This window comes from Galeopterus variegatus, unplaced genomic scaffold, assembly GCF_000696425.1.
Source record: "Galeopterus variegatus unplaced genomic scaffold, G_variegatus-3.0.2 Scaffold2882, whole genome shotgun sequence".
Taxonomy (NCBI): Eukaryota; Metazoa; Chordata; class Mammalia; order Dermoptera; family Cynocephalidae; genus Galeopterus; species Galeopterus variegatus.
In genome coordinates, this window is record NW_007728993.1 from 145219 (window position 1) to 157408 (window position 12190).

A 12190-nucleotide genomic window follows, 5' to 3' on the forward strand; every position below is an offset into this window, starting at 1 on the left:
GGTGATTCAGTAACACCTGTGTGTAGGGCAGTGCCTAGCACACGGGGAGGGTCCCAAGGCATTCACCTTTGTGAAGAGTTCGATGCCATCTTCAACATCTAACTCTTCTTAAATCTTCCCATCTTAGAAGTGTGTGCACTTGTGCCTCCAACTCTGTTCATCCCTGGGTGGCCCCGATATCTGACAGGCAGGCAACTAGAGTGGTTTCCAGGACCTTCGGGGATCTGGGCCTGGATTCCCTTCTCATTTCTGCCTCTGATGGCCGAGTGGCCCTCAGGAAGCAACATCTCTTTTCCAGGCTCGTTTGACCCATCTGTGAAATGGAGCTAAGAGTCCCTAGTTTACAAGACTGTTTGGAGGATTCAATGCAGTGTCAGGCACCTTGCTGGGGCCTGGCATAGGATAGAATTGCTCAGTAGCGGGAGCTTTCTTTATGTAATAGTCACACCATCTGAACATCCCTCTGTTTCTGTCTAGCTCTCACTTTCCTCATCTGGCTCTAATTCTGATTGAGCCAGAGGACAGAACTCAGGCCTGGGGGTCAGGAACTGTGGCTCTAGGAGGCAGTTTTGAGGGTCCTTCAGGCTTGGCCAGGGCAGGATGCCACCATTCCATCTCATAGTAGTGAGGGGTCCCCAGGTCCCACCTTGCTGACCCTTGGCCTGTGCCACTCCCCACCCCCCAAGAAGCCAGTCCCTTCTCTTTGTCTGTTGGGGGAGCACGAGCTGGGTGTGGGGGCATGGGAAGGCGGGACGCCTGGGTTCCCACAGGCCGTGGCTGAGTCACCAGGCGGCCATCTGGCTCCCATTAGCCCAGGGCGGCAGGGGGCTCCGTTGGGCGGGCTCTGTGGCGGACTGGGGGCAGGAACACTGGAGCATGCTGTGTGTGTGGGATGACTCAGGACCCATGATAACAGCCTGTGCGTATTTGGGGAGTGTAAACAGGAGAGGGAGAGGGAGACAGAGGAAGTGAAGGAAGGGAAAATTGTGGCCAGGCAGGGGGGGGCTGGTGGGACTGGGAGGGGAGTCCCCCCTTCCCCCACCCCTTCCCTCCACACCCATGCTGCAGGCCCCACGATCCCCAGTTCTGCCTCTGCCCATCTCTCACCAGCCTGGGTCCTGACGGAGAGGCGGGGGCTGGTGGTCACCCCTGGGGTCGTCCCCCTGCCTACAGTGAGGCTGCATTACTCAGCAGTCAGGGTTCTGCTGCCCACAGCAGCCAGGGGAGAAGGGAGACGGAAACCCAAAGAGATAAAAACTGAAGATGGAGAGGGAGACAACACGGAGACCAAGAGAGAAAGGGAAAAATGTAAAGACAGAAAGAACCACAGGTCCAGAGTGAGGATGAAGGAGAGACGAAAACCTAACAAGCAAGGAGGTACTGAGTGCAAGAAAGCAACAAGACATAAACAGAGGTAGAGAAGACAAGAGGTGGAGACTGACGGAGCGAGAGGCTGCACTGGGGCCCAGGTGTTGGCCTGACCTTGAATTGGACACTAGAATAAACCCGACCAGCTACAGCCACAAACGGACCCACTGGCTGGCCTTGGTTAGGGGAGGACATTTATTCTGGGCCCTGCTGCTGGGACAGAGCCCCAGGCACAGACAGAGAGGGAGAAAGGGGGAGACAGAAGCCAGAGACCTGGAAAGGGAGAGATCCAGAAAGACAGAAAGAGACTAAGAGAGTTGAAGACAGTGAAAGAAACCTAGAGACAACAAGAAAAAGATAGAGGCAGGGCACAGAGGGGAGAGAGGGAAAAAGGGAGAAGGGCAGGGAACCTCAGAAACAGTGGGGGTGTTGTCTGAGATGAGACCAGACCCAGGGAGGCTGGTGGTGTGTGGGGGGAGGTGCCACCCTAGAGAAAGAGTCACTGAGCCAGCCTGTAATCAGCTGCCTTGTTGGGGCTGGGAGCAGGGTGGCTGGCCGAGTGCACTGTTGGGTGGCCATCAGTTCCCATCCAGCTCTGGGCTGGGTGCGTCCTCAGGCTCCTCCTCATCGAAGTACCTCTCTTCCTCATCCCGTGCCACAATGTCCAAGTTGTCAAAGTCAGGGTTATTGTCCACTGTGCTGCAGAGGGAGAAGGCTGTCAGAAGCTGGGTCTTCCCGGGACCCTAGGAGGCCCAGGTCAAGGGCCTAGTGGCCCTCCTTGAGGTCAAAAGCCATATGCTGGTAGCTGTAAGTCAGAGCTGACCCTCAGAGGGGGATGTTGGGCCTCTCAGGCCTTAAAACTAAAGGAAACATCTTCCAAATCAGCAGTTTTACATAAAAAGTGTCTGGTTTCTCTAAAAAAGCTGGAAGATGTGACACATGGGTCCACATTCCTAAAGCAGACAGTGGCTCTCAACAGGACCATTTTGCCCCCAGAGCATTCTGACATTTTGATTATCATGACTGGGGGCTTATTACTGGTGTCTAGTAAGAGGCCAGGGATGCTGCTAAACACCCTGCCACACACAGGACAGACCCCCACACCAAAGAACTACCCAGCCCAGAGGTCAATAGTGCCCATGTTGAGAAACTCTGCCCTGAGGCTATTAATAAGTACAGGTGCTCCTCGACTTAAGATGGAGTTACATGTTTGGATATACCCAATGTAAGCAGAAAATACGGTTAAGTTGAAAATGTGTTTTCAACCTACAATATTTTAAATTTACAATGGGTTATCTAGACTTAACTCCATGAATGTATATCACTTTTACACCATTGTAAAGGTGTAAATTAGGGACTGTCTATAATCCTAAATTAAACAGCTCAGCTCTAAACCCGCTTCCACCCATTGCACTCACCAGGCCCCACTCCATCTGGCTGCTACTTCTGGTAAGACCTCCTACCCCTTGCCCCTTACCAATTGCCCAAGCCCTCAGAGAGGCCTTCCCTGACCACCCTGTCACTCCCCTCCTGCTGCTTTATTTTTATTCATGGTCCCATCATCACTAGATACTAGATAATTCTTTATCTTCTTCACTAGAGTGGGGCCCCTTTCCAGGCAGGGAAACCTTTCGCTGTTTTTGTTCCCTGCTTTATCCCCAGAGCCTGGACATAGCAGATGCTCAGCATGTGCTGACTGAATGAATGCACAGATGAGGGACCCGTGTGGGCCACTGCTGCCCAACAGCCACCCACCCGAGGGGACAGGCTTTGGTCCCCACCACTCTTGACTTCCTTGTGGGCACCTGGGTTTAGGAGCAGCAGTGGTGCCCACTCACTGAGGCTCCCCGTGACCCAGGCATGTCTACTCAACTGAGGCTCTGAGAGACTCCACCCCAGATGGAAGTGAACTGGCCAGATTTGATTCAAGAGCTGGGGGATCCCAGAACAGGCCAGCAATGTTCCCCTCACCAGGTGCTGACCGTGGGCTGGGCCTGTGGGAGTGGTGCTCATGATCTCCATTTTATTGATGAGCCCACCAAGGGTCCACCTGTTCGAGGTCACAGTTCATGTGTCATTGGGGCTGGATTTGACACCAGAGAGGGCCCTCTGCTGCCAGGCCTGGTGTTTTGGACCACAAGGCAAGACTGCCTCAGATAACAAAACCATTTATCTTGACTCTGATATGTCACTCTCCTGTGTCCTTTTCCCTAATGGCAAAATCCTTCTCCAAAGCAAGTGGCCCATGCGTCTCACCCCCAGATTTTACTAGAGAAATGAACAACCAGCACTGCAAGGGCACCTATCACAGCCCCTCCATGCTGGGCATTAACCCTGCAGGGGCTACTTCCTGCAGCATGAGAAAGTCTGAGATTCTGGGGAAGAGGCTGGGCTTCCTGGGGACACATTGGGGCTTGGGGTAATGGCATTTTTCCAGGCCACTGCCACTTGTGGAATGAAAATGTTTCAGTGTTTTATCAATATTGAGCTACATGTCATCCCTGCTTACTCCTCTCCATACACATGAGAGGATGGAGACTCTAAGACAGCACAGGCTAATCCAGGGTCATCCAGCCTCCTCCTTTGGTTGGTCTAAAACCCCAAGCTGTCTTACCACAGGGCCCATGTCCTGGAACTGTTCCAGGGCTTCTAGCACCAGTAAGGGAGGCCCTCTGCAGATGTGCATGGGATCTGGCATGTGGCTGAGGGCCACAGGGTGCTGGGCTGGGGGATGGGGAAGTGCGGGCATAGGAGCACCTGTAGTCAAAGTCCCCGTCCTTGCCATCCAGGAAGCGCTGGTGCATCCGGCTTGTGAACTCTTCCCGCAGGATTAGCCTCTCCTCTGAGTCAGGGACCCAGGCCTCCAAGTCTCTGCCTGACCTCTGGTCTATAGAGGGAGACACCCACAGGGGTGTGTGTGAGAGGTGCGCTCAGGCAGGCACGGAACACACGTTCACAGAGAACTGTGTCTTCTATGCCTGGCCCAGTGCTGGGTGGCACTGGGAACACAGCAGTGACCAAGACAGCCCTGATCTGTGCCCTCCAGAGACACACATCAAACACATGATGACAGTACAGTGCTCTGGAGACTGTGCAACAGGGTCAGGACCTGAGAACTGAGGTGTGGGAGGAAGGCATTCCTGGTAGAGGGAATGGCATGGGCAAAGGCCTGGAGGTAAGGGATCACTTGGTGACTTTGAGGAGTGGGGGACAGGGATAATGGAGAGGATGGGAAGGGCACCCAGGGTGGAGGGTAAGACCTGGCAGGAAGGAGACATGATGTCTGCTTTTCTGGGTTGGGGGCTCAGCCTGATGCCATGAAATGGAGAGACAGGGTATATGCAATGTTGCGTCTCCCTGCTACAGGCCCTCACCTTCCTCATCACTGTCCTCCTCCTCCTCCTCTTCTTCCAAGCAGGCCTCCTCTTCCTCCTGCTGCTGGAGCAGCCGCTGCTGCAGCTCCCGCTCCTGGTAGGACTGGAGCAGCAGGTCGGAGAGGGGGCAGGCAGGTGAGCCAGGGGAGCCAGACTTGGGGGGCTGGTGGGTTGGGGTACGGGCACTGAGCTCCTCCTGGGTCAGGTACTGTCCAATATACTGCTCGTACAGCAGTGGAGCCCGGAACCGCATCTGCTCATCGCTGAAGTACTCGCCCTCTGCACAGAGGAGACAGGGTGGCCATGGGGTGAGCGTGTCCAAGCAGACATATGTCTGTGTGTACATGTGTGATCATGCTTGTAGGAAGACTTGTACACTCAAATCCAAGTGTGTGTGTGTACATATTCAAATACATGGGAAAATATGCACAGAAGCCCGAGGTTGTATGGGTACAAGCACTCATGTGTGCAGCTGAGTATATGCACATGACTTGTCCTGTGTCTACCAGTGTATTCGTGTATCCAAGCATGTGTGTACACGGGCAGGCCCAGGTACACCCTGGTCTCTGAGGCACTGCTGGTCTGGAGCTCATGTGCAACTGTGCCTGGGCAGGATTCACAAGCTCCTGCCCGTGGGTGTGTGTGCAGGATCACATGTACATGCATGTCCTCCCGTGCATCTCCGCACACTGCTGGCAGGTATCTGTGTCTGGGAATTGCCATGCAGGACATGCAGGTTGTTTGTCTATAGGTTGTGTGTGCCTGTTTGCTGAGCTCCAGTCTGGCTGTCAGTGGACATGCCTACACTATTGAGCATGTATGTGTGCACATCCATGTGGATCTGGGATGTGTGTGCACAGGATCAGGTCAAGTAGGGCATCTGCCTGTGTGGGTGTCCCCAGTGGGAGCCAGGTCTTCCTGGTAGCAGCAGGCCCCAGATCTGACCTCTCCCCAGAGTGCTTCTCTCTACGGCCACCCCCTCGGGTGGGCCTAGCTTCCCCAGCCTGGAAACACAGGTCCTTCACATTTCCCCTGGCTGCGTGTTCCAGGAGTGGCTCTGCCCCTCACATAATGGCTAAACCTGCCCCTGGCACCTCCCACCCACTGGTCCTAGCTCTGACTTGAGAGCCCAGGGCCGAAAACCCACCCAGAATCCTGGCCTCTGCAGCAGTGTGGTCTGTGACCATCCCTGTCTTGCTCGGTTTCCGTAGTCCTGCCCTCTCTCTCAACCTCCTCTCTATGCTTCTGGCACCCTCTACCAGATTCTGTTCCTATCCCTCCTTCTGCCTGGCTTGGATTGTCACCTCTCCTCCTTTATCCTCACCTCTCTGCCCATCTCTCTGTCCTTCCTGCTTTCTCAGTTTCTGTCTTCTAATCTCACCTCATTCATTCATTCATTCATCCCTCTCCTTTCTTCATCCTTGTTCCCTCATCTGTCCTTGTGTCTCACTCTTTCTGCATCAATCTCTCTATGGCTTATGACTTATCCCTAACTAGAATTTAACTCACTTGGTGCTTCATTTGCTTTCATCTTTTACCTTCGGTTCTGGTGTCACTGGTCACAAAGATGCTTTTAATTGTTGTGACAAATAGGTATCATGTTTTTTCCTTCATTGTTTTCACGTTTTGTTCAAGAAGGCCTATGTGTCCCCAAGGTCACTGACACATTCCCTTTGGTTTTCTTTGCTGCCTTTGTGTATGGTGTGAGGTAGGGAGCTTGTGTTCCTTAGGCACAACCACTTATCAGAATACTATGTACTGTGTCCATAGCCCACTGATCTGAAATGCCACTTCTGTTATTTATTAAATTCTAATTTTCTCACTGTCTGTCTCATTCTTTTCCCCTGGGTCCCTGTCTGTCTCTCCCCCTTCACATTTGTCTCAGTCTCTCCCCATGTCTGTTTCTATTTCTTTGTTTCAAAAGTTATCTACCAGGATCTCCGTCTCTGTGTTTCTGCTCTTGTATCTTTTTTTCAAATGCTTCTTCTGCACCTAATGGGAATTGGCTTCTACAGAAGCTTTATTTGTTGTTGTTGTTTTTGTGTGTGGGGGGGTGCAGCTGGCCGGCCAGTATGGGAATCTGAACCCTTGACCTTGGTGTTACAAGGCTGTGCTCTAACCAACTGAGCTAACCGGCCAGCCCCTGCTCTTGTTATCCTTGTTTCTCATTCCCTCTGCCTCCATCTCCCCCACACACCCCATCCCTGTTTCAGTCTCTCCTCTCTCCCCATCTGCACCCACCCTTGCCCTTCTGCTCCCCATACCTTGGATGAGCTCTCGCAGGGCAGCGTAGCGACGGTTACGCAGGCGGGTACGTAAGGTGCGCGGCCGGGCAGTGCCCTGCCGGGCCACCTCAGCACAGTAGAAGTCTGCACGGTGGTCGCCACGAAGGTGGCTAAAACAGGCTAGGTGTTCCTCTCGGAGGCCTGTGCGGAAGCGTTCCAGGAACACCAGTGGCTTCTCCTGATATAGCTGGCCCAGGATGGCCACCTTCTCCCGTTCTGTCAAGTCGGGCTCACCCTGTTGCTGGCTGCACACAGGAAGGTGGGTGGCAGCCACAGCATGCAGCATGGCACTCACCAGTGTGTTCTCAGCCCTGGGGGCATCTTTGTCCAGGGCCTCTGATGCTCCCTCAGCTGCTTCCAGCTTGTGCTGGGGTCTGGATGGGACTGATGTCCAGCTTAGCTCTCCCCAGTGCCCAGGTCCAGGCTCCATGCAGCCTGTGAGGAGAGATTTGTTAGTTCAGGGATGGAGGTAGGAGAAGTGGAATAGAGTGGGCAGGAAGGGACTGGGTGCTCACTCATTCACTTAATTCACATTTATTGGGCACTTACTATATTCTGGGCACTTTTCAAGGCCTAGAGACACCACAGTGAGCAGGAAGTTGACATTTTAGTGGAAGACACAGACAATTAACAACATAATTACTAAAAACACATAGTGTGTTAGGTGTTTCCCATAGCTATGCACAAAAATGAGAGGAGGAGAACGGAATGGGGGGAGGCTGCAATTTATTTATTTATTTATTTTTAAAAGATGACCGGTAAGGGGATCTTAACCCTTGGCTTGGTGTTGTCAGCACCACACTCAGCCAGTGAGCGAACCAGCCATCCCTATATAGGATCCGAACCTGTGGCCTTGGTGTTATCAGCACCACACTCTCCCGAGTGAGCCACAGGCCGGCCCAGGAGGCTGCAATTTAAAATGGAGGGGTTAGAGAATTCTTTGCCAAAAAAGTGACTCTTGAATAGAGACCTGAGGTGGTGAGGGACTGAGCTGTGAAGTTTCAGGGGTAAGAGAGTTCCAGGCAGAGGGAACAGCTAGTGCAAAGGCCCTGAAGCCTGACTTACTGATTCACTCAATTCTTTTCATTTGTTCACAAAATAATTAATATATTCACTAGTTTATTCACTCACTCATTCACTCTCTCTTATGAATTAACACATTCAACCAACCACTCTTCAGCAACTCTGAATCTACCAGAGGCCCTAAGCGAAGCAAAGCTGAGGATCCATGGGAAGAATCCAATCCAGCTCCTTCCCTAAGTGAGCACCCAGTCTGATGCGGGAGACAGTCAAGATCAAAGATAACACAGGCAAAGATAACAGGAAAGCTGTGCTCTGGGAAAACCTTGGTGAGAGCTTTTTCTCAGGAGTGGTGGGAACTGGAGCAAGCCTGTAGCAAGCAGGAAATAAGTGAAGACAGAAAGCAGAGACAACTCCTTTAGGTAGCTTGCCTGGGATGGGGAGGAGAGAGGGGCGATGGCTACAGGTATACTGGGTTTCAGGGAGGATTTCAATCAACTGAGGCAAGAAGGACTGAGCTAGACAAGGGCAGTGACTGTGGAGGAGGGGATGGGAGAACAGGGGGTGGAGTTAGAAAGATGCTCAGGAGGCCAAGTGGACAAGTCACGGGGCTGAAGGGATGAGAGGTAAGTGAGGAATCCAGGATAAGGTCCAGGACTCCGGCCTATGGAATGGCCAAACTGTCCAAGACAGGGACATAGACAAGGTTTGGAGAAAACACTAAAGCCAGTTTGTCCCCCCGCTAGGGGACACTGCTGGTACTCGGGCCTCTAGACTCCTCAGGAGAGAAGTGCTGGGCTGGAGACAGAGTGTGTGTGTCTCAGAGCCAAGATGAGAACTAAAGCTGAGTGAAATGAGAGGTGGGGGTGAGAGAGGGCATGGGAGAATGAGTGAGGGATGAGAAGAGACCAGGAAAAAGCACTGAACGGATGGGGAGATGACATGCCTGTGAAAGCTAAAAACTTGCCCCCCAAAAGAGAGCTTTGTCTTAATCCCACGACCTGTGGCTGCTACCTTAGATGGCCAAAAAATGTCTTCTCAGATGTGATTAAATTAAGGACCTGGAGATGGAGAGATTATCCTGGATTATCGAGGCAGGTCCTAAATGCAATCACAAGTGTCCTATAAGAGAGGCCAAGGAAGATTTGACACTCACAAGGCAATGTGAAGACGGTAGCAGAGATTGGACTGATGCGGTCAAAAGCCAAAGAATTCCAAATGCTGCCAGTGGCTGGAAGGCAAGGAATGGGTTCTCCCCTAGAGCCTGTGAGGGAGCACGACCCTGCTGACACCTTGATTTCAGCCCAGTGATACTGATTTCAGACTCCTGGCTTCCAGAACAGTGAGAAAATAAATTTTTGTTGTTTTAAGCCACACAGTTTGGGGTAATTTGTTATAGCAGCCCTAGGAAACTAATACTGAGACTGAGAAGGAGCAGCCCAAAAGAGAGTAAGAAAACTGGCAAGAGTGGTATCACAGAAACCAAGGGAAAACATACAAGAAGGATGGAGGTGTCAACGATATGGAATTCTCCAAATAGTTTAGTAAGAAAAAACCTGAATGGGGTAGGTAACTGGGTTTAACTACCTTGCGGGGAAGTCATTGGGGGCCCTAATCAGAGCAGTTTCTGAGGGTAAAAGTCAGACTGCAGCAGGTAGGGTGTTAGGAAATGGAGACAAGTGTATATGACTCTTTTTCCGTCCAGCCACAAAAAAAAAAAAAAAAATTTTTTTTTTTTTTTTGGCGGATGGCTGGTACAGGGAATCAAACTCTGGACCCTCGTGTTATCAGCACTATGCTCTAACCAACTGAGGTAACTGGCCAACCCCCACCGCCCAATATTTCTTACTGTGAAAAATTTCAAACATATGCAAAAGTAGAAAGTACAATGACGCCCGTCCCCCCACCTCCATATATCCATCACCTAGCTCCAACAATTATCAATTCTTGGCCAGTAGTATTTTAGCCAACTTCTCAACCACATGTCACTCCACATCAAGTTACTTTGAAGCAATGGGATGGGATTTCAAGATGAGTAAAACAAAAGCATTTTATGTACTGATGGGAACGCATCAGGAGAAATAAGAGATTGAAGATGCAAGGGAGAGAGAAAGGGAGCACCAGAAATGGAGTAAGGACTTTGAGGAAGCAGAATGAATTGCTGACTCTGGGAGAAGGACTTAGAATGAAATGGAGGAGCCGTTAGTCTGAGTTAAGAAGAGTATGCATGGGATAAGACTAAGGTTAACCTGGGTAAAGGGAAAGTTCTGTTTGGCATAGGGGAGGAGGTAATTTGAGAAAAAGGGTTGGTCTGAAACTGGGAGTTAGCCTGGGGCAGGAGAGAGGCTCATAACCTGAGAATTAGGCTGGTAAAGAAATGGGTTAGCCTGGAACTGGGAAGACGTTAATTTTGGGGGAGGAAATGGAGAAAAAGGAGGTCATAAGATCTCCTGGTGACAACAGAGGGTTAATCTGGACAAAGCAGTGCGGAGGACAGGTAAAGATGAGGGCAGCGGTCCCCCTATAAAAAGACCTCCTTCGCGTTCCTGGGGAATCATTTGCTAGTGACACCGCAGCCTCCTTCTCCAGTCACCTCCGCGTGGCCAGGACCTCACCCTCATCAGGTTCCCTCGCCGCCGGCGCGGTCGCCACGGCCTCCATCCTGATTCTCTCCAACTTGTCGACCGCTGCAGCAGGGTGGGAACGCGAATCTCGGCCCCAGGCACTCAACAGCCACTTCCGGCTGAGCACGCTACTTGGGCCGGGTACTCCAATGCGCCCAGGCACTAAAGTTCCGGGCCAAAGGCGGACCATTTATGCGCATGCGTTTCTCCCTCGGGTTCCGCCCTCCGCAACCAGGAAGGGAAAGGGCGCCAGAGTGAAAGAGGCCTTTCGGCATTTTCTGTTTGAAATTAGAAAATCAGGAGGGACTCGAACCATTGTTCATTCGTTCACTGCTATGACTCCTGCTCCCAGGGTGCTTAATTTGGGGATAAAGGTCGAATGACCACCCTTCAGAGTCTGGAAGTCTCATACTGAGTGAGGCTTGATGCTCTGGTTTAGAACCCAGTTTATCTCCTCTATTCACCACTTCAAAGAATGTTTACTTAAGCCTTGACTCTTGGCATTATACCCAGTCCTTGGCTGGCATGAGGTGGGTGGTGAGATCAGACTTGGAGGAAATCTGCAGACATGGAGGAAGACAGATCTGATCCAGATTTGCCCTATGGGATGCGTTGGGACTTTCAAGTGTCTGTTACCAACAGAATAGACACACATGCCACCAGTAACCACCCTGAGTGGCCAGGGCTCTGACTGACCCAAAGGACTGGGGGAGCTGCTCACTCCAGGATGGAGGGTCAAGGAAGACTTCTGGGAGAAAGTGATGTCTGCGCTGAGACCTGAAGGATGAGCAGGAGCTAGGGTAAGAGTAAGGGAAGTAGGGAAAGGTCTCAGGCAGGAGGATGTAGGCATGCATCGATAGTCTTGATTACTGCAAGCACTTCAGTATAGTCAGGGAATAAGAAAGAAGTCCTAACTTAAAGGCCATGTTTGGGCTGTGGAGGATTTGAGAATCTCATTAATCTTTACGCAAAATTCCATGTACATGTGTATTTATTTTCCCACGGCAGAGGTTCATGGCATTTATAGGTTCCAAAAAGGATTTGTGACTCTTCAGAACTAAAGAACCACTGGTCTGAAGTTCAAAGGGGGAGCAGAAAAGGGTCAAGCCACTGAGGTGACCAGGTGCTAGGCCACAGGGCCTCATAATCTTTATTAAGTAGCTTGAGCTCCTTTAGGGGATCAGAGTAAGGGACTGGAGATAAGAGATCTGTGAGGAAGCTGGTGCAATAATCCAGAGACTGTGGCTGAAAGCAGAGGAAGAACTTCCTTATTTGCATTCCCGCAAGATCTGGTGATATGGAGGAAAGCCAGTGAGGTCCCTATTTGCCAGACAGGATAGGTTGGGATCACACTTAATGTGTGTTATCAGAAGAGGCCAGCAGAGGGTACTGTTGCCCAGCACATGGACCTGTAGAGGGGAACTTCCCCCACTATGGACCTGAAGCCCTCCCTGCCTACTCTGCCAGGGCAGGGAAATGGGGGGCGGGGGGGGGGGGGGGGGGGGGGGGGGGGGGGGGG

General features: G+C 51.7%; 1 protein-coding gene across 2 annotated transcripts; it reads right to left on the reverse strand.

Moving 5' to 3' along the window:
- Positions 1 to 1540: 1540 nt before the first annotated feature.
- On the reverse strand, positions 1541 to 12159 carry CCDC97 (coiled-coil domain containing 97). Of its 2 annotated transcripts, none has more exons than XM_008583289.1 (5): positions 10663 to 12159; positions 7007 to 7462; positions 4743 to 5021; positions 4126 to 4255; positions 1541 to 2067 (listed from the first exon to the last, which is right to left on the reverse strand). In XM_008583289.1, the coding sequence occupies exons 1-5, from the start codon at positions 10859 to 10861 to the stop codon at positions 1947 to 1949; spliced, it is 1185 nt and encodes a 394-aa protein (XP_008581511.1). In that variant the 5' UTR covers positions 10862 to 12159; the 3' UTR covers positions 1541 to 1946. The 2 variants fall into 2 exon arrangements, with proteins under 2 accessions (XP_008581511.1, XP_008581512.1); XM_008583290.1 differs by having other exon boundaries at positions 1971 to 2062.
- Positions 12160 to 12190: the final 31 nt, after the last annotated feature.

What these genes read in the sequence shown, in the direction of transcription:
- CCDC97 (XM_008583289.1), bottom strand. Translation starts at nt 10,861, where the DNA reads ATGGTCCGCCTTTGGCCCGGAACTTTAGTGCCTGGGCGCATTGGAGTA. An exon ending in CCTGCGAGAGCTCATCCAAG is followed by an intron (nt 5,022 to 7,006) that starts GTATGGGGAGCA and finishes TCCTCTGTGCAG; the next exon opens with AGGGCGAGTACTTCAGCGAT. An exon ending in GGAGGACAGTGATGAGGAAG is followed by an intron (nt 4,256 to 4,742) that starts GTGAGGGCCTGT and finishes CTCCCTCTATAG; the next exon opens with ACCAGAGGTCAGGCAGAGAC.